This window comes from Leopardus geoffroyi, chromosome C1 (assembly GCF_018350155.1).
Source record: "Leopardus geoffroyi isolate Oge1 chromosome C1, O.geoffroyi_Oge1_pat1.0, whole genome shotgun sequence".
Lineage (NCBI taxonomy): Eukaryota > Metazoa > Chordata > Mammalia > Carnivora > Felidae > Leopardus > Leopardus geoffroyi.
Genome location: NC_059328.1, coordinates 178171016 through 178192615, shown reverse-complemented (window position 1 = coordinate 178192615; position 21600 = coordinate 178171016). Strand labels below are relative to the sequence as shown.

The following is a 21600-nucleotide window of genomic DNA, read 5'->3' as shown; positions in this document are numbered from 1 at the left end:
TCATCTGTTTTGTTGGACTAGATGCTAGGACTAAATACACTAAAACTAAAACATATTTGGAATTAGAAAGCCTGGGTTTGAAAGTATTCTGACAGTGACTGAAAATGTGACCTTTGGCAAATGATCTGATAGAGAAAATTTTTTCCTCTTACAGATCAGGGTATAATGCCCAATGCTCTCTGTTCAGAGATGCTGCATATGCAAGATCATCTACACAAAGCAGTTGTAAAATAGTGAGGCTTATCTCTGGTGTGGTTGATATGGATTCAATCTCCTGGCTTTACAGTCAGTCACAGCTTCTATGAGAAATCTCTTTGAATTATTTGAAAGGAAAAAGCACTTTATAAAATCCAGCTTTCAACTGCAATCAATCTAGCTCTCCCCGCAAAACCACAATGATTGACCACAACAGGTTTAATACACTACGCTTTCTCTTCCAAAAATTCTTTATTCTCTTAATGGCTTAGAGAGCATTTGCCACATATTACAGCCACACCAAAGATGAACTAAGCCTTCCTCCCAGGGTAAGCCTTGTCTTAAGCCAGAGCTGCAAACGGGTCTCTACCACCCAGATATCACAGGAGCAGAGCTTTTGAGTTTAAGGATATTCTAGTAAACCGGAAAGTAGAGTTATTGTTCTGACCACATTAGCACATTATAAATAAAAATCTATTTCACACATCTCACTGGAATTCTGGACCAAGCTGCAAACGCTTCAAGCAGCATAACATCCTTGAATAGTACTTGCTAAGTGTGAATAGACGAAACACAATGCTTCTTAACTTTTCTTAAGTAAAACAGACCAAATGGAAATAAATCTAAATAGTCAACTCTCCAATACGTTGTCATCTTTATAAATGTAAAATCAAAATCTTTACCCCGGTTTCCTTAGAGAAGAAATCTAAGTATATCATCTACTACCATATGATAACCAAGCAATGTCTTATTAACACTGTCTACTTATATTACGTCGAATGTATTTCCTCTTATTTTTGGATTAATAACAAAATCGTACTGTTGTGTCAGAATGATTGTATTCTTCCTTTTTTCCCCCTAAGCTTGCTAGAGCAAGAAAATTTGATTTAAGCTATTCCTTGAGCTCCCCCTGTTGATGGAATTGTAATATGACTCCTAGGTACATTTAAAATAAACCATAGACCTGAAAGTTGTTTTATGCACTACAGGAATAACCGAGAAGTCACAAAATATACCAAGTGGGCTCAGAAAGTTGGGCCAAAAAGAAAACAAAAAAAAAACCCCAACAGGTTGGCCAAGCAGTAGGAGTGATCAAAGGAAGTCAGGAAAGAGCCTGGGGAAGATCTAGTGATAAAATGGAGTTCATAAAGTCATAGGGCCAAAGATTGTAGTAATCAAAATGTCAGGAAAACAGGAAGGTAGGATATGATAGCTCATTTTCAAATTTCAAATAGTAGTTGTTCCTTATCTGTGAGCACCTGCAGCAGGAGTTCACAGCCCGATAAGAACTTATTTAACAAATCCTCCTGTGGCATTTACTATATACTGGGCACTAAGAGCTTCACTGACATTGATTTATGTACTTCTTGCAACAGTGCTATGAAGCAGATGCTATTAGTGTACTTATTTTAGTTAGGAAAACTGAGGCACAGAACGGTCAGGCCAAGATTCAAAGCATGGCTCCCATATCCATGCTCTTGGCCACTAGGCAATGCTGCCTCTGGGATCGGAAGATCTGCCCTGGGAGAAGCATTATCACTTGGCACTGATCTTTGTCCTCCTCCTGCCCCTTACTTCATCATGTTCCCTCCGTTTGCTGGGATTCCAAGAAGGGAGGTCTTTGCAGGTGTGTGAGGAGCATCTCATCCTTTCTCTACTCCAGCCGCTGCTGTTACTGTTCTCACTGTACCCACCCACGCAGAAATCACGTAGCTACCCCATCCAGAATCCTTATAAAGTTTAGAAGAAATTTAAAAGAATTCTTTCTCAGAAAATGTTGTTTTTGACCTCTCCCTTATGTTTAACGTGCATCAGTGGGGGGATGGAAATAGCACCATGTTGGGGTCTGCCCCCTATAGGCAACTGACCTGGCTCAAGCCACTTACCCTCACTAACTCCCAATTCCTAATCTGTAAAATGGGCATCATGTTGATCTGCACTTAGAGGGTTGTTAAGAGGATCAAATGACATGGTATGTGTGAGAATCAACTGTGATGTGCTGTGCTGTTTGATCGATGTCTGCTATGGCTCTTCCTGATCAGCCCTCCAGGCTGCCCCGTTGTAAAGAACGGGTATTTACACAAGTGGAGAAATGACTGTAAAGATGGTACCTGACAGGACAAACTGCTGATCCTTATCCTTCTCTGCCCACTGCCAAAGTGCTCTGCTGCAGATGTTCCTTTTCTAAGGCCCCTGAGCACATCCCTCTCTGGCCCCAGGTCCCTGAAACCTCAAAGCACCATGTATGTGTGCCCTTCTTATAGGATCACATATCTCAGGTTCCTACTACCACCCCACATGTCCCCACCCCCTGTCTGATAGGCACGCGTGCATACACAGACACACACACACACGCGCACACACACACACACGGGGCACACATGGGGCCCCTCAGTTCTGCTTTTGTGGTTGTCAGAACTTGGACTGAATGATTACTAAATGATTGAGAACAGACCAAGATGTCATGAATGATAGTTTCCCCAGGGTCACCACTCCAGACCTCCCTAACACCCCCATGCCTCTTTGACTCACATTATCCAAAAAGAGGTGATCGGTCTGGTTGTACAGGGATCCTGGCTATAGGACTGGGTGAAGGGAGGAAGTTGCATTAGGCCCATACCGTCCCAAAAGGACCAAAGAGGTACCTTAGAAGTCACCTCCGGATTTTGGGGGGCGGGGGGGGGGTGAATGGTGGAGCTCTGGGTCCCCCACCCCTGTTTTAGTCAAGATAGCTCTGTTTTATATATTTTACAGGCTGGAACCCAGATGGAAAATTTCTTTTCAAGAATGTGTTTCAAGGTTAAAAAAACATTTGAAAACCATTGGAGTTAGACAATTTCTGAAGCTTTTTTGACTAAGGTTCTATAATCTGCAAGAGTGCAACATGGCGTAGGAGCTTTACTTTTTTGAAAAAAAAAAGAATTTAATTTCAATAATTTGCTTTGGAACTTCACAACATCCCTTGGGAAATCTGTAGACACGCTGTCACAGAATCAAGGTTAACAATTACTCCTTCTTTCTCCGACCTTTGCTCTTTTCCTTGGAAGAACCACTGTGAAGAAACAATTTCATCACCTACCAAGGGGCCAAACTTGGAAGGATCAGTTCATCCCTATACGATAAACATTCCCAGGAAGGAGACTTTCCCAGAGGTCCTTATCTGGCAAAATGCTGACTAGAGAGTGATTGTTGAAATGTGGAAACTGTTCGAACAGGAAAGCTGGAATTGCAGTCTCTTGAGTTTGCTCTTTGTTGGTAGGCTTTAACTGATAAATGACAGTTTTAGTCTTAGACTGAGGTGTTGGGTAATTTTGTTTATGTGGTGGAAAGTCATGAAGCACAAAGAAGCTATTAGTAAAGCCTGGGCGACTTGAGTTTCATTGAACAGAATAGCCAAACAGATGTTCTTTCAAGGTTCAGGGTTCTCAGACACAGATCCACTACTCACACGCCAACTAGCCCATGCATTGTCACAGGAAGTTGATTTCCTTCTGAACAATTTAAGAAGTTGCAACACTTTTTAGAAGAGACGTCAGTACAAGGATAACACTAAAAACGTTAACTTTTTATGTGGCACCCTCCACACAGTCCCCTTATTTTACTGTGTGAGGCTGAGAATTAGTTGTCATTTTCCATCTATTTCTTATGATTCTGTGATTGGGGTCTGTATCTCCTGTGATTGTACCATCATTTCCCCTTTTATCATTGTTTCCCAGCATCTAAGCCAGTGTCTAGCACATGATAGGTAGTCAACAAATACACTCTAGGTGAATGGATGATTGTTTTCTATTCCACGTAGTCTTCCCCATGAAACATTATCATAGACTATGGCTTGTTAAGAGATAAGCAAGGAGTTTAGGTGAAAATTAGCTTTATCCCAGTCATATTTTCTTAACGGAGGTTTCCTGTCAAGTCAAAAGCCATAGCTATTTGTTAACATAGTCTAGGTTTCCAGGGTGTATTATTTGGCACTGAGCAGAGAAAAGAAGAATATGGTGACATCTATACCTACCTTTCCTGAGGTTGTGTGTTTTTTTTCCAGATGGAGCCTGGTCAAGCTGTTCTGCCACTTTTCCAGTTTCTTAGCAGATTATCCAGTGTGTGCTTTTCTTTACAAGTATAATAAAGTCAATCCATTTATATTTTCAGTGCCATATAATATAAATATCATATATATGGATGTTTTAAATCCATAATCATCTCAGCTGATTAGGATGGCTTTTAACACAGCCATTAATGGTGCACGTTCTCCACAATGTTTTCCCCAGTCTATAAAGAATAGACCCTGAGAATGTGAAATTGAATAGCATCCCTGGCTTGGACTACACTGATAAAGTAATGAAGACTTTGACTGATGGCCATGCAAGCTCTGAAAGTTAATGACGCTTCCTTTTGTCAGAGCACTTTTCTCCAGTCATGTGTATTGTGTGTCAGCTTCCTTGCTGGATTTCATTCTCAGTATGCCTCACAACTGCATCAGAGGTTTTAAGTAATCATTAGATATTAGTTTGAATCACTGAAGAAACCTCTCACCATCTACATTCCAGTTCAGTAAAGTAATAACCAAAGCACGAAGCTTTTCCCAATGTTAATGGACAACTCTAAGCGTCATTGCTCTGTCGGCGGAGTCCTGGTTTCTCACACTTTGGAGTGTGAATACACAGGTGCCATAACACAGAGATCTGAGGAAATCATCTATAATCATGAATAATTATATCATATTTACATTTAATTGTATAAATTAGACTATAGAGGCTATTAGTATAGGGGATGGATAGGACCTCATACTCAAAAAGGCTCCCTTTATCTGTCTGCCAGCTGTGGTCCCCCCCCCCCTACTGAGAAGGATGTCTGTGGGATCAAGGCAGGGTGCTTTCCCAGAGTCCCAAGCACAGATGGCACCACCAATGCAAATATTTCTAGACATAAGCAGAGGCCAATGGGCCACACTAGTCAGTGAGGTTTCTCACAGAGGTGGAAGTGGGGGTGGGGGGAATGGGCAGTGGTCCAGATTGGCCCACCTCTCTCCAAGCCACCATGTTCCAGTGGAACTTTGAGGAGTTGAAACCTGGCCAGTTAGGTAATATGAAAGCTTAGATGTCAAGGCAGGAGGCTATATCATATATCAGTTTGTTAATTTGATTTATAACGGTTAAATGTTTAGACATATGGTATGTGGGTCTCCATCTGTGCTTGCCTCAAGCCTCTTAAATGTTCTACGCAGGCTTATATCATCCTGTCTGCCATTGAACTTAGTGAGAATGTGAAAGGCACCCGTTAGTGAACATGAAATTGTGGACTCTTCGTTTGTCCCAGGGTTTGCATAGTGTAAATACCCTATATAGGGCAGTGAGATTCTCTGTTGTTTAAAAAATGTGGGTTTTGTTCAACTTGGTGCCTAAACACGACCTGACTCCTTCATCTCATGCTCAACCGAAGAAACAGCAATTTATTTATTTCAAGACAGGAGAGGTTTGGGGGGAAACTAGCTATTTCATGCGTTGGATGTCCTGGGAGTAATTTTAGGGATGGTCTAAGGGATTTGTAAGCAAAATTTCCATTAACATAATTTCTAGTAACCCAGTAAGAAGCAATCCCATGAATCCAGCTACCTGAAGACAATGTAAGATATCACACGGGTCTAACCCAAGGGAGAGAGGAGTCTTTAACGTTCTGCTTCCTTTTCAGGAACAAATCCTAAGTTTAACATTCCTCATTGTCAATAAAGTCTTCTTCATGTAATTGTCCTTCATATCATCATATTAGAACTATTTTTATTATTTGAAACTTAATACAAGAAGATTCCAACTTGTTATTAATACATATTCAATATTAGATCATTTCTCCTAAAGCTGATTCTGCTGCCTCCAATCCTACCCTGAGTTTCTAGTCTCAATAATTCCACTTCTGTTTACAGGTTCCCACAGGCTTTTTTTTTTTTTTTTAATTGTTGAAGGCTTTTATACCATCTCCAAATTTTCCACAACTCGTTTGAGACTAAACATAATGTGAATACAGCACATTGAGACTCATTGCCTCACAAATTCCACCCGAGGTTCTTGTTAAAATGCAGAATCTGATTCAGTAGGCTTAGGATAAGGCCAGAGATCCTGTTTTTCTAACAAGCTTTTATGTGACAGTGCTGCTGGTCTTGGGCACATAGCAAGGTGCTGTAAGATTTCATCAAGGAAAACAGCAATCTCTGTCCCACTCTTTCCCACTCTAAACCCACTTTTCAGAGGTGATCATTTTTTGAGTTGAAGTATTATACTAACATCATACTAGCATTTTTTGAGAGAAAGAGAAAGAGAGAGAGAGAATCTCAAGCAGGCTCCATGCCTGGCACCGAACCCAATGCAGGGCTTAATCTCACGACAGTGAGATCATGACCTGAGGAAAATCAAGAGTTGGACTCTTAACTGACTGAACTACCCAGATGCCCCTACCATTTCTTGATTTTTTTTTTAAATTATATATCTAACTCCTGAATTCTTTCTATAAAAGGTTAAACTATGGCTCTTTTATAGCAGATCTCCATACATGTAAATTTCCCCCCACCTTCACAGTATCATTATATAATATATTTTGGCTTAGTCAATATATTCAATGTTTACATTACTATGAGTATATAAAAATTATTAACAGCTGACCATATATCATAGTATAATTGTATTTCCATTCTTGTATTACTTTTAGTTTTCCCTGGATTTATTAGTTGCCTCAATTTTTTTTATTTCATCACTTTATTTTATGTACCTGTCACTAATATAGCCCAAAACCCTTCTTCAAAACTTGAAAACTTTTTGCAATATGGCCAAACAACTCAATCTGAGTTTTTGTTTTTTTCATTTTTCTTGGCAACATCCCTCTGGGAATCCTCCATCACTCGCTCTAATTTGGGCTGATTGCCCTATGATTCTGTGTACATTTTTTTTATTTTTTTGGTTTTTTTAATTCCTTTCACCATCATCCTAGGAAGTGCATTTTCTACTTTACTAGATATTGAGAAATTATTCTGTAAAGTGATGTTACCAACTCCCATCAGCAGTGTATGAGTGTTATCATTGAGTTATGCTTTTGATCTTTTTTCTATTCCATTTTCTCTATTAGTTTTCTGGAATTTCTGTTAGCTTGTTATTGGAGTTTGTGTATTAATTCTTTACTGTCTTTTCTATCCTATTTTTTTTTTAATTTCTTCATTTTTTTGTTTTACTTTCTGGGACATTTCTTTCACGTTGTTTCCAGTCCTTCTGCTGACTTGTCTATTTCTCTTATTATATTTTTAATTATTAATTATTATTTTCTGAATGTTCCTTTTGATAGAATCTTAGTCTTGTTTCACTGATGTAATATATTTGTTACATCTTTAAGGATATTAATAAAGAGCTTTAAACATCTTGGGCTTTTTAGTGAATACACACACACACACACAAAAGGAGAGACAGAAATACAATGAACCTTCCATTTATACATCACTCAACTTCAACAATGATTAACATTTGCCTGTCTTATTTCATCTGTTTTCCCCCTATACACACACTTTTTTTTCTGGAGTACTTAAATTCCAGATAGGATAACATCTTACTCATTGATATTTTGGTAGGCAAAACTTCTGGATAAGAGGTTTTTAAAAACCTTAACCACAGTACACTTAACACAAAAAAAACAAAAGTAGCAATTTCTTAAAATCTTTCCTTAATAAAACTCCATTATTCAAATTTTTCCATTTTCTCAAAAAGATCTTTTTACAGTTGGTTTGTGCAAATCAGTATCCAACTGATGTCCACCCATTATGATTGGTTGATTTGCCCCATTCTTATGCCATTTATTTGTTAAGCTAATGTATAAAACTGACCCTGATACATTTTTTGTAAACTCTCCACTTGCTTTTTTGCAGTATCTCTTTTTTCTGAGTTCTTTCTTGTTGATTTTTGTATCAATATTCATGTAACAGGTTTTGTCATGTTTGGTGATTGTCAAATGTTTGCTATTCAGGAGAAAGGCACTAAAAGTCTGGAAGCTCTATGTGCATGTTGGGAATTGTAGACTTAAGGGTGATTATTAGGACCTGAATGTCTTATTGGGGGCCCCCAAAGGCAATGTCTGTAAGTTGTCTCCTTGATCTCGTCCACTTCCCAGATGTCTTTCCTGGAGATGTCAAAGAAAGGGGCACAGACTTCTTCATAGACTTTTACAGGATCTTCCTCTTTTCTGCATTGTATCTTATCCCTTCCCTCAGTTTGGCCTTGGATCTGAAATGCAGATAGCCTCTCTAGTTCCTCTGATTCATCCACTCTAGAGAGTAAACCTTCTGTCCCACTCCAGCGACAGGGAGGGGTGGGGACCTCATTACATGGGTTCAAAATTACTCCCCTGTTCAGCCCTCTTCACTCTCTGGCCTCAGGGCCTCAATGCTTCCAACCCCTTGTTCTGAGAGACACTGCCCCTCATTGCCACCCTCACTCCATACTCCCCCACCTCTCATTGGGCATCTAGATTATAGTTTTACTTTACTAAAAAGTTAACAAAACTTATTGCAGTTTCTGGAGGGAGCAGAAGAAAATACATGTTTTCCACCTGCCATGTTTAACCAGAAGGAAATCTTGCTTTCTTTTTAAATAAATTAATTATGATACTCACTTGTTTCTGTTATATCTACACACATATGCCTCGCTTTTATTAATAGTTTGTAAGTTGAAAGGACTGATTTTTAAAAATTAAAAATAAATAATTATTTGTCTGCACTTAAACTGACAAAAATATGCTGGAATTTTGAGTCAGAAGTTAAATTGTTATGGAGACTTAAAATCGTTCTGTTTGTGGAAATGAATATTTCTCACTCTGTATAATACTCAAAATAACTTCTTCAAATAATAAAAGGGAATATTCCATAATAGGGAATGTTTAGGGCATTCAAGAATGTATTAATTTGTATAGAAGCAGGCCTACTAATAGATAGCAGGAATACATTTGTAAGATAACAACTTACTTCTTTCTTCCTTAGGGCTGTCACATGGTGACTGAAGAGCTTCATTCTATAACCTTTGAAACACAGATCTGCCTCTATGGCCTGACCATAGATTTAGAGGTAGGTATCAATTAACTCTTTGCTAATAATATTTTCAGTAATTTGTTGTCATTTGTAGATGAAAGCTGAGTCTTTTCTAGGTTTTAGTACATTCTCTATTTTTTTGTTGTTGTTGTTTTTCTTTGGAAAATCATTATGTCAGTTACTAATTAGTCAACATTCTACTGTTAGAATGTATACTATTCTGGTTAAATATAAATGATAAAATCTCATGGGCATTATCAATTCGATACAGATTGGATTTCTTACCCATATTGCATGTTTGCTGGGTTCGTTTTCTGGACTATTCTGAGTCATGTATACTCAGTGGAAAGCCTTAAACTATGTCACATAGTGATGTATTTTCAAAATTTTAACCTTTACATAAAATCCCTCAGAAGGAAGGTTTTTCTAGCATAATGAGTAAAGACAAATGATAGGAACTTTAACAGTGCATTGTTTTGATTCTATTGTAACAGTCACCGTTGTGCTCAAAAAAGGAATAAAGAAATTCTGAGGATTAAATTGAACATGACTGACTCTGAGCTACTTGAAGGCAGGACATCATGACTTTGTCACTCCTTACCAGTGACTCACTCAATGTCTAGCACATAGTAGCTGTTCGACATTTGTCGAATAAATGAATGAACCAGTGCATGAATGAACAAACACGGTTTTACACACCCCAGATACGATCTTATTTGTGGGATGTATTGTTTTAAAGTCCTGCCTTTCTTTTGTTGTCTTGATGAATGTAAATTTGTAAAATGTTTCCATAAATGCCTTCCTCATCTCTTTTCCCTAAACTTCTATTTCTGTGACCTCTTAAGCTGGGTATTTTACTGTCTACAAAGATCTAACCTGTTATGGGGAAGGGACTAATGTAGGCTGATTGGTTCCACACACTATCTGTGAAAGCCTGTTTATTCCATGAGGTTGAAAACTCTGTACCAGTACTACTAGGGTGAGTTCCACAGCAGACCAGGCAGCTATGTTTCTCCAGAATTGCTCACCTCTCCATCTTCTGCAGTTAAAAAGCCCCATATTTAGTACTGACATTAATTAGACTGTCAGATCATAACTTGAATATATTGACCATTTCAGAGATAAATTTAAAATTAAGTTCTTTAAAGTAACTTATTAAGAGGACAGTAGCAAAATGAATACAACCTCTAATTAGCTGCATTTTAGTCTATATATATGAGAAAATATAAATATTTGTATGATGTCAAGGGAAGATATTGGAGAACCTAACTGACCAAGCAGTCTGAAAGAATTCCTGTTTCTATGGCTCCATTCATCCCTGTACTTTGACTCATACATGCTCAGAAAGTGCCCGTACCTTCACAAGTCATTTTTGTATCCAAGGCAGTATAGACACCAGGATTAAAGGAGTGGAGCTGCCTTGAGATAGCCCTTCAGGGGACAGAGTCAAGTATAAAATTAGTGCAAGGTGCAACTACCTACAATAACAGTGCTTTTTTTTTTTTTTTTTTTTTTTTTTTAAACCAGACCAGCTCATTACCTGTGGTGATGATTTCCAATGTCAGTCAGTTACCTAATGCTTGGGCATCCATCATTTGGTACAATGTGTCAACCAATGATTCCCAGGTAGAGTCTATTCCTATTTCTCCTCCTTTAATTATATTTGATTTGTTTTATTGTCAATAAAACCCATATGCATCAAAAGATATATATATATATAGATAGATAGATAGATAGACATGAATTTTGAATATGTATCCATATATCTATATATATATGAAATTTGGCATGACTTTTTGGGTTATTTTATTCCAGAACTCCAATATATTTAGTTGTATGAATCCTCTCTCATGTTATATTTAAAGCAATATATTCTGATGGGCTTGGACGCTGGGAGGGTTCCAACTAGCAAAACTGACAGACAGGTATTGGTTCTTCTGAGGATCTGGTCACCTTCCAACTAGGTGCATCACAGAGACTTCTAAGCCCATCCTGTGGCTCTGTTAATTGGGCTTGGGGAGACTTCTTGGTCTAGAATTTAGTATCTGACTGCTGTGTTTACCTCCTTACTTTTGGCCACACCTCCAAAGAGACTTTTCTACAAAGGTAGAAAATTGGCTTCCAAATAAGTGACTAGAACATTAACCAATCTTGCCTAACCTACCCTCTGATTATAAATATTTTCAGGTTGATTATAGATTTAATCCATTCTAGGCTCAAGTTGGGTTTTAATGCCACCTGGTGGTTATTTGAGAAATAGATCAAAAAGTGGCCCTAAGTTACAAAGCAAGCCCAAAACAGATGCTCTTCTTATAAGACAACCAGCGAAGGGAGTGGCAAAAAAGATGAGTCAGCCCTTCCCTTTGCTCCATCTTACAAAACCTCAGTGTTGTTGTCCTGGAAACCACCAAGGGCTAGAGAAAATAGGTCAAATGTAAATAACATTTCTTCCTAATTCAAAGCAAATATTCACTCTTAAGGGAAGAATTTTTGTTACCTTGGGTTCTAGCAACAAGAACAGACATAATGAGTTGGCTCTAAGTGTTCTTTCTCTTTTTTAAAAGTGGGCCTAATAAGGAAACAACATGGAAAATGACTCAGCCTTATTCTTTCTCATCCTCCGGTGCCCTGGCATCTGAAACAGATTAACTGTAGAGAGGAAACAGATAAACTGTAGAGAGGAAGGCTGCACAGGGTACATGGTACCTCGCTTCCTCTCAGGATAATAGTGAGAACAGGACTCATTAGAGAAGCCACCTGGTCTTTAAAGCCAAGAAGAGCCTACACCCCTGGAAATAAATGCCATTTCCCGTTGCGAGCTACACATATTCAGAGCTTTTCATTCAACTCCAGGATGTAGGAGGGAAGATGGGTCACTTCTTTGTCCTTGGCACAGTACTGTTGCACTAAGACTTCCTCAGCATCCTTCTTCTGTAAGAAAGCCACCAAAGTTGTCATACTGACAATCCCAGATTCTACTCTGCTCCTGGATGAGGAATCTGGAGATGCAGATCATATATAGCTCCTAAAACTTGGATGCACAGCCTACTTAGAGTTCAGCATAACAATGAACTCTGGTTCTCTTCTTTATTCTATTCTGCTTCAAAACCCAAGCTCCTATACCTTGATTATATTCTATGATTTTTGGTCATTTATCCAGACACAATTTTCTGGTTCAGGGGAAACTGCCTTTCCAGAAACTCTCTCTCTCCATTCCTCCCCTTCCTATCTCCCACTCTTTGTTGGTGTTGGGTGCTGTGTCTTCTTTCAGTCCCATTTTCTGAAATCTCTTGGATTGATTCTTTTTCTTGCTGCCCAGCTTAGTTCCCGCTCACCAAAGACCTTCTCCCTGCACTGCACTAGGTTAGTTAATTCTTGCCCTGCTACTCTCCTTAGGACATCTTTTTTGGCTTTCACATCTTCTGCTTCCCAGTAATCTGAGATAAAGTCTTCTCTTTCATTAATGTTGACCCAGTTCCTGGTACAAGCAATCTTGTTTGCAGTTAATCACACAGAAGATGCTGCTGTCCAGATCAAAAGAAAAGACTACTTTATTATCCATAAAACAGGACTCAGGTGAATTATGAATTCATATTGTAGGGTCACCTTCTTTAGCCTGAGACTTAACCATTTTTGTGCTGTGGGATGCTTTGTTTGTTCAAGGTGTAACTTGTACCAACCCGTGATAAACTAATAACTTGATATAGGTTTTGTTTAAGATTATTAGTTCAGAAAAGAGTATTTGTCCGATGATCTGTTGGACAATGTTAAGTACTTATATGAGTTAATTGATTAAGTACTTAATTGATTAAGTACTGATTAATTGTTAAGTACTTAATGAGTTAATTCCCATAGTCTATGGAAATTTAAAAGATGCCCAATTATTCTTTCAAGGATAGATGGAGCCATATATGTTATTGGACTCAAAGATTAAGGAACTCTTTAGGAAAAGACAAAATCAGTTCAATTAAAAAGCACAACAGAAGTGCACCTGGGTGGCTCTGTCGGTTAAGCCCCTGCCTGACTCTTGATGTCAGTTCAATTCCTGATCCCAGGGTCGTAGGACTGAGTCCTGCATCTGGCTCTGTGCTGAGCATGGAGCCTGCTTAGGATTCTCTCTCTCTTTCTCTCTCTCTCTGCCCCTCTCCCCCATTAATGCTCTCTCTCTCTAAAAATAAAATAAATCCTTTAAAAAAAAGGCAGTTCAAAAGATACCCCAACTTTAAAAAACTAAAGAAGTAAAAATAAAAGGCACAAGAGAGATGAGACAATATTCTGTATTAACTTAGATTGGCATAAAGAGTTTAAAACAGGAACTTTATATATTGAATTATAGTGTGCTCAATGTAATGAATGAATATAATCATCATTAAAAACTCTATTTCAGAACTTGGTTTTTTTTAATAATCCTCCATCTGCCACTTTGAGTCAACTCCTGGAAGTGATGAGCTGGCAGTTTTCATCATATGTAGGTCGTGGCCTTAACTCAGATCAACTCAATATGTTGGCAGAGAAGCTTACAGGTGAGAGCTGGTAGATGTAGAAGACTTGGCCTCTGTTTTGGGTACTCAAGTATTTTAAAGAACAAGGTGATATTACTACTACCGATAATAATAATAATGATAGTCATAATTTATTGACTGTCTACCATATTGTGAGGCACAGAGCTAAATGTTATGTTTTCTTTCCTCAGAAAGGGTATCTCATTGTTTTCTACATTTTATAGATGAGGGTACTTAGTTTCAGACGTTAAGTGACTTGCCACGGCTGCGTGGCTAGTACACAGCAGAGCCAAGACACGGGCCAAGTCTGTCCAGGTCCAAAGCCCCTTCCTTTCCATTCCACTCTCCAGTCTCCAGGGTGTTTCTGTGCCATTTCCACTTAGTGTGATGTGAAGCCTTGATCCTTCACGTCAATATCACAATGGTCATTAACAACTGGACAATAGCTGATTCCAGGACCAGGGAATTTACTAGAAATTCAAAGCCACCCATGCAATACTTAATCCTCTGTATCAGGAAATTTCAGTTTTGACTAATATTTTTTAAACTTGCAAAATAGTCATTGGTACTTCATATAGTGACTATAGTGTAAGATTTTTCTAAAAGAATTTCAAAAGATATCTACATTTTGACAAGTCTGGGTGAACACATTTAGCATTGGATTTGTATGCATTTCTAGTTAAAGTAGGCCAAAGATAGATTTGAGAACAGCAGTGAAATCGTGTGTAATTTGGCAAGTGATGCTGGGTTGCCACTTGTACCTACTATGTGATCAATAGGTATTTAAATAAATCAGACCTATTGAAAAAAAATAATAAATAAATAAATAAATAAATCAGACCTTTGGGGAATATTGAAAAATTTAGTTAATGTAAATATGCTTTTTGAACTTTAGTTTATAAATTCAATAGTAGGCATTCAGTAAATATGTGTTGATTGAATAAAGTTTTTAAATATATAGTACAGATAGTGGCCATACCTTTTCAGATTATTATCAAATTATCCTTGTGGGTTATAATTTCCTTAAAAATGTAGATAGAAACTTGTGTATCCTTTCATTTCCCTGGATCAAAGTAGTCAAAGGCTCCTTATTGCCTAATGGATCTCTAGTTCATTCTTTTCATGGCAATAATCAGGACTCCTGGTAATCTGGCTATATCTAACTTACATAAATTTATGTTTATTTACCAACATTAGGCAGCTCTTACTGTCTCCTACCTAAGCCATGTTCATGTCCACTATGCCTCATCCTGCATTATTCTTACTACTGGAGTGGTTTATTCATCCTCCTGTGATAACTTATATCCTATTCATTCACTGGGGACCTGGTCCTAAAAACTCACCCTCTTCCTAAAACTATCTTAGCGCCTCCACTAAAAAGAATTTTTCTTAGATGATAAATTTTGTATCTTACATCTTTACTGTTCCTAGTATTAAGCACACTGTAAACCCATAGCAGGTGCTTAAGAAATTCTTGAAAGGGGCTGGGCAAAATCTAAATTGAGCACCATATTGAAGAGTTTAATTGTTTAATAAAAATCTCATTCTTTTCTTTCATTTTAGTCCAGTCTAGCTACAATGATGGTCATCTCACCTGGGCCAAGTTCTGCAAGGTACAAACAGGGGAACAAGAATATCATTTAGATCATTTTTTAGTAGTGCTTCTTTTTAAGCCTCCATAGTATAATTGGGGTTTTAAGGGCTTCCTGGATGCAGTTATTTTTTTAACTCTATTGTCTGACTTAGAGGAAATATTTCATTGAAAAATGAAACTTGAATTATTATATCAATTACTATTGAAATAGTATTTGAAATAATATTCGATTATTACTATTGAAATAATCATTGTCCTAACATGTTTTTTTATTCCACTAGGAACACTTACCTGGTAAATCATTTACCTTCTGGACATGGCTTGAAGCAATATTAGATCTAATTAAGAAACACATTCTTCCTCTTTGGATCGATGGGTGAGTTACAGGTTCTATTTTCCATAAGAGTTCATTAGGTTCTTATTTTTATGCTGTTGTTTTTTTCCCTTCTTTTTCTTTTCTTTGTAAACATGTTTAGTGTCGGGGGGGGGGTGGTGGGAATGGTTCGGTTTCCTACATTCTTCACAGAGTACTGATATCTAATCTTAGAAGACTATTTCATTGACTTTTATCACACTCAGTACAAATCTGTTCTTTGTGGATGAAATAAATGCAAGTGTAACAAATCATAGTGTTTGATCAGATAAAACTATGCATTGTTCTATTTTTAGGTATGTCATGGGCTTTGTTAGCAAAGAGAAGGAACGACTCTTGCTAAAGGATAAAATGCCTGGAACCTTTTTGTTAAGATTCAGCGAAAGCCACCTTGGAGGAATAACTTTCACCTGGGTAGACCATTCTGAAAATGGTACATGCTTACTCTTGTTTATTCATGTGAAGTTAGTATTGACTCTGACTATTGGTGTTTCAGTTTTCAGAAGTGTGTAGTGTGTGTTCTGTTTTTCATGTGTTCGGTGAGCTTGAAAATTAATTGTTACAGTTGTCCCAGAAGAGAGAACCGTGAATTTTTCACAGCCTATGTGGGTGTCCTCTATCACATGGCCATATGTACCATCCACACTGCAGAAAAGGGCTAGCATTGTTTTATAGCCAGTGACATAAAGATAACGTGGGTAGGAAGAATGCCCGCAAAGAATGCGCAAAGAATGCCCTGCAGAAGCCTGAATATTCCTCCCCTCATCCACCCTTTTTTTTTTTAAGTTTATTTATTTATTTTGAAAGAGAGAGAGGGAGAATGGGGGAGGGGCGAAAGAGAAGCAGCATGTGAGAATCCCAAGCAGGTTTCACACTGTCAGCATAGAGCATGACGTGGGACTTGATCTCACGAACCATGAGATCATGACCTGGGCCCAAACCAAGAGCTGGATGCTTAACCAACTGAGCCACCCAGAGGCCCCTCACCCTTTCTGTTTTTCCAGGAGAAGTGAGATTCCACTCTGTAGAACCCTACAATAAAGGCCGGTTGTCTGCTCTGCCATTTGCTGACATCCTTCGAGACTACAAGGTTATTATGGCTGAAAACATTCCTGAAAACCCTCTGAAGTTCCTTTATCCTGACATTCCCAAAGACAAAGCCTTCGGTAAACACTACAGCTCCCAGCCGTGCGAAGGTTAGTTTCTTTTGGTTTGCTTGTTTTGTCCAGATTTTGGAAAATGACCTCATACTGGAGTAAAGTAAACAAAGTTCCTCTTTTTATGTTTACTTTGATCATCATAAGACCTAGGGGGTACATGGAGGTCAAAGCCTTAGAAATGAAGTAGTGTGTCAGTTTCTGAGGAGGGATGGCTGGGGCTGTCCAACTCCAGCAGAGTAGTTAGTAATCAATAGTTGTGACAGGACTTAACCACGGCATGGTGGCCTCTTACAGCCACTTGTAGAGTTTGAGTTTTCTCCTTCCTAAAATAGAAGTGGTGCTGACTTCACCTCTATGACTTTGGGAGAAGAAAAATAATGAGGAAGTAATGATTAGAAAGCTGTCACAAGTTAGGCGAGTTTGTTTTCTGCAAAAGAAGCCTGGGGTTTACAAGCTTTATATTTTTTACCTACTATCATCGCACAACTCAGATTGTATGGTTATTTGGCAGGGAGGGGACAAAGGGGTCTGTGCTTCATTCCCCACTACTGCTGGCCTACCAATAACAAGTCTTGACATGCCTGCCTTTCCTGGTTGCAAAGGGGCTTAAATAACACCTGATCAAAATAAGTAATTGGTAAATATTTGTTAAATACATGACAGGACATAAATAAAATTAGCTATGTAACTGTAATGTAAGTTCACCATTCTGTGTCTCTAATAAAAGCGTATATGATCCATTACAATGTTCATGGATAGCCACTAAATCTACGAGCACCATCTTGTGAAATATCCTGCAGTTGTTAACTCCCAGATGGTGACTTGCTGCTGCCCTAGAGTTACCTTAAATCCCTCCAGCACACAAATAAATCAGTCTTTACAATCAAACTTAAACATAACATAGAAGATAGAAGATAGGTAATATAGCTCACTCTCAATTTTTCCCATGCATTTTGGAGACAGTAATATGCAAAGTCAGATTAGGCCTGGCAAGAGATTTGTTTTTCTCTTCTGGCACATTTCAGGTTCTCTAAAATACTGTTTCATCTATTCAGCTAAAAATTTTTGTGAATCGCTAAACAATCATATTATCTCTCTTCTTTTTAACATTACTTATATTTTTCTAGACTCTTTAATAATTTTATCAGTAATATTGGTAACATTTTATCCTGCCTTTCTTTTCTAGTCTCAAGACCAACAGAAAGGGGGGACAAAGGTTATGTTCCATCTGTATTTATCCCCATTTCAACAATGTAAGTAACCTTAGCCACGTGTAAAATAACTATTACTGAATTTATTTTTTAAAAAAATAAGGTTTTCTACAGGAAATTGAAGGATAGAGCAGAGTACATATACCTGACAATAAAGCATTTCAATGCTCAATGTCCCATTTTCTTTAATACATAAAGCGACTCTTCAGAATGCTCCATAGTCTACCATAACTGGAATTATAAAGTTGTCCTTCTATATGCTGTATATTCCATAATAGGCTGAGTGCTCTCATTTCAAACAATGAATTAGGCATCTCCATGTCACAAATAGATGAAGCCCTAGCAATGAGTTCCATTTAATCCTTTTCAATATGTACTTTGTTATCTCTTTAAGCCGAAGTGATTCAACTGAGCCACATTCTCCAACAGATCTTCTTCCCATGTCTCCAAGTGTATATGCAGTGCTGAGAGAAAACCTGAGTCCCACAACAATTGAAACTGCAGTATGTTCCCTTTCTTTTCCATTGCTGGTCGGGGGCACTCCTAATGAAGCAAATGTGGTACCTGTTACTCAAAAGGGCTCAAGTTCTGCCTGAGAAGTGAGAAAACACATTTGTTGGAACAATTCCATGTGCATAACACTGGGTGTGTCTGTATGTTGCTGTGGGTCACTGACATTATGGGCATTGAAAGCAGACACCTTCCCTCATTTGAACTGCTTTATGTTCTTTCCATCAAAAGCCACTAAAGGGTGAAGTATTCCTGTGCCTCACTCATGTTCTCTTTGTCTCTACTTTCACCATTGGCCACTGGTCAATATTTATTTTAGTTCACGCATCACAAATTCCAATTCTTCTTGATTAATTGTCACTTACATTAGTCTTCAAGTAGTATATGAATTACAATCAATAGCAGCATAATAATACCCTCCTGAGAAGTGAGTCACAATCTTAAATGCGAAATGTGATTCAGGATGCATTTTATCTATTATTGTTCCTCAATGCCATCAGGTGATTCAAACCCCCAATTTACATACGGATGAACATACTAGAATAATAGAATCTTGGAGAGACCCTGAGCCCCAAGAGATTTCTATCTGGTGTTGGGAGAAAAATTTTTACTTTACCCATCAAGATTCATTTGGCTAATCTAAGAATTAAATTGACATGAAACAGATGAATAGGAGAAAGCCAAATAATTACTAACTAAATGAAGTACTAAGAGGGAGGCCATTAGAATTTGAGTCTCACAGTCAGACACTTGAGGCTTATATGCCATTCTGAGCCAAGGAAAAGGGGCTAGGAGTATGGGACTTCAAAGGAATGAAGACAATTCACAGGAAGATGAAAAAGAGTAAACATTTCATAAGTAAATGTTTGCTGAACCATACGGAAACGATGGGACACAGAGAAGAATTTTAACAAAGTGTTCATTCCTCCCTGTCTACCATACCTAGTTCATATTATACTGTAGTTATCTATGGTGATAGCTCCCTTCCTGGAGCAGGTCCTCTATCTAAATGCTTTTAGACAGGCGGAAAGTCAAAGTTTCTTCCTGAGCCTTTTGTTTCTTAAAAATAATCATCCTAGGGGCACTTGGGTGGCTAAGTCGGTTGAGCGTCTGACTTCAGCTCAGGTCATGATCTCATAGCTCTGTGAGTTCGAGCCCCGCATCGGGCTCTGTGCTGACGGCTCGGAGCCTGGAGCCTGCTTCAGATTCTGTGTCTCCCTCTCTCTCTGCCCCTAACCCACTAGCATTCTGTCTCTGTCTCTCTCAAAAATAAATAAACATTGGGGCGCCTGGGTGGCGCAGTCGGTTAAGCGTCCGACTTCAGCCAGGTCACGATCTCGCGGTCCGTGAGTTCGAGCCCCGCGTCAGGCTCTGGGCTGATGACTCAGAGCCTGGAGCCTGTTTCCGATTCTGTATCTCCCTCTCTCTCTGCCCCTCCCCCGTTCATGCTCTGTCTCTCTCTGTCCCAAAAATAAATAAAAAACGTTGAAAAAAAATTTAAATTATAAATAAACATTAAAAAAATAACCATCATCATCATCCTAAAATAATCCACATGCTAAAAAGACACATTTTGGGGTGGAAAATATTACTCCTCTACACAGGTTATAAATCAAGTGAGTTTTAGTCCTTCTCTTGAAGATTTCCAGGGATGGAAAATCCGTAGTCCCCTCTGACAGCTTATTTCAGTGTTAGTTGTCTTAAATCATTTAGCTATAGGAGAACTTTTGCTACACTTTACAAGCATTTTCTCATTACATTTTTGTGGGATAAAATTTGTGAATACTTAGTAGTTAATTGGTAGAAATATTATGATGTATATAGTAGATAAGAGACTGTTTACCTAAGAAATTATGGCTTATTTGCAAAACTAATAGTTTCCTCAAAAATCATTTTCATTTTCCAATTTTAGATGAAGTCTCCATATTCTGCTGAATGACAGGATAAACCCTTGACACTCAAAAGAAGGAAGCAAATGAAAAAGCTTAAAGACTGATCTTTGCCAACAATCATTATCTTATTTCTTCAGCTTTGTATAGACCAATTTCCAGGAAATGGTTGGAGTCTGAAGCTCTCCTTTCACTGGCATGACACCACCAATTGGGAATGTTTTGATTGGAATGCTAAAAACCAAAGCTTCAGATAAACTTCCAAGATAAGACACTTGAAGAAACCACTGTTAATATAACATTAACAAAAGACTCATTTGTATATATTTGTTTCATTTCTGATTTTTTTTCTCACATGTTACTTATGATTTTGGCTCCAGAAGGATTAAGTATTAAGATTTCAGAATAGAGGCACCTGGCTGTCTCAGTCAGAAGAGCATGTGACTCTTGATCTTGGGGTTGTAAGTTTGAGCCCCACATTGGATGTAGAATTACTTGAAAATAAAATCTTAAAAAAAAAAAAAGAAAAAAAGATTTCAGAATAGGTCAAGAATGATAGAGTCACACCTACATCAGTCAAAAACCAGCAAGAAGGCCTAAGAGAAAAGCCAAATAAGCTAATGTCCTGAGTTCTGGCAGGTAAGAGTCGTCACAATAGATACCAGATGGAAGGAACGGTGGGACATGAACAGCAGCAATTCACAGGGTGTCCTGGAATGAATTATGAAGCCTCGTGATTGCCATGTCAATACTGTCCCAACTTTGGGGTTTACAGCTGTTGGTACCACTGCCGGGGACGACCTCTCCTTAGGGGAAGGAATTCAGTATCGTTCTCTGGTGGTATTCTCAGGTAAATTGCACTGAAAGTAGGTACAGAGGTAAAAATCTCATGAAACAAGGGCTCTAGAAGGGCTTGGACTAGGTGAGTCCTATGATCCTTTCCAGCTCTGAGTCTCCAGTCCCATGAATCCAACTTGAGTCTGGGAAAGCAGTTTAGGATGAAGAGAAGTTCCATCCCTTCAGTTTTCTCTGGTGATGAGGGAGGGGAGGGGTTTTACTGGATGCTAATACAAGTATATAAGCTGCAGATCTTTTCTGATCCTTGCCTTGCTTT

At 38.3% G+C, this 21600-nt stretch overlaps 1 protein-coding gene across 8 annotated transcripts in view; it reads left to right on the top strand.

The window, feature by feature from the left end:
* STAT4 (signal transducer and activator of transcription 4) overlaps positions 1 to 20810 on the top strand; it is a 115140-nt gene extending 94330 nt beyond the window's left edge. For 6 of the 8 annotated variants that reach the window (XM_045480550.1, XM_045480554.1, XM_045480552.1 and 3 more), the window contains 10 exons: positions 9200 to 9283; positions 10775 to 10873; positions 13635 to 13770; positions 15313 to 15362; positions 15625 to 15719; positions 16013 to 16149; positions 16721 to 16912; positions 18063 to 18129; positions 18482 to 18590; positions 20510 to 20810. In XM_045480550.1, the coding sequence (XP_045336506.1) occupies positions 9200 to 9283; positions 10775 to 10873; positions 13635 to 13770; positions 15313 to 15362; positions 15625 to 15719; positions 16013 to 16149; positions 16721 to 16912; positions 18063 to 18129; positions 18482 to 18590; positions 20510 to 20536 (996 nt within the window). In that variant the 3' untranslated portion in view covers positions 20537 to 20810. The remainder of the gene's footprint in view (positions 1 to 9199; positions 9284 to 10774; positions 10874 to 13634; positions 13771 to 15312; positions 15363 to 15624; positions 15720 to 16012; positions 16150 to 16720; positions 16913 to 18062; positions 18130 to 18481; positions 18591 to 20509) is intronic. The other 2 variants (XM_045480556.1, XM_045480557.1) reach the window with 2 other exon arrangements.
* Positions 20811 to 21600: the final 790 nt, after the last annotated feature.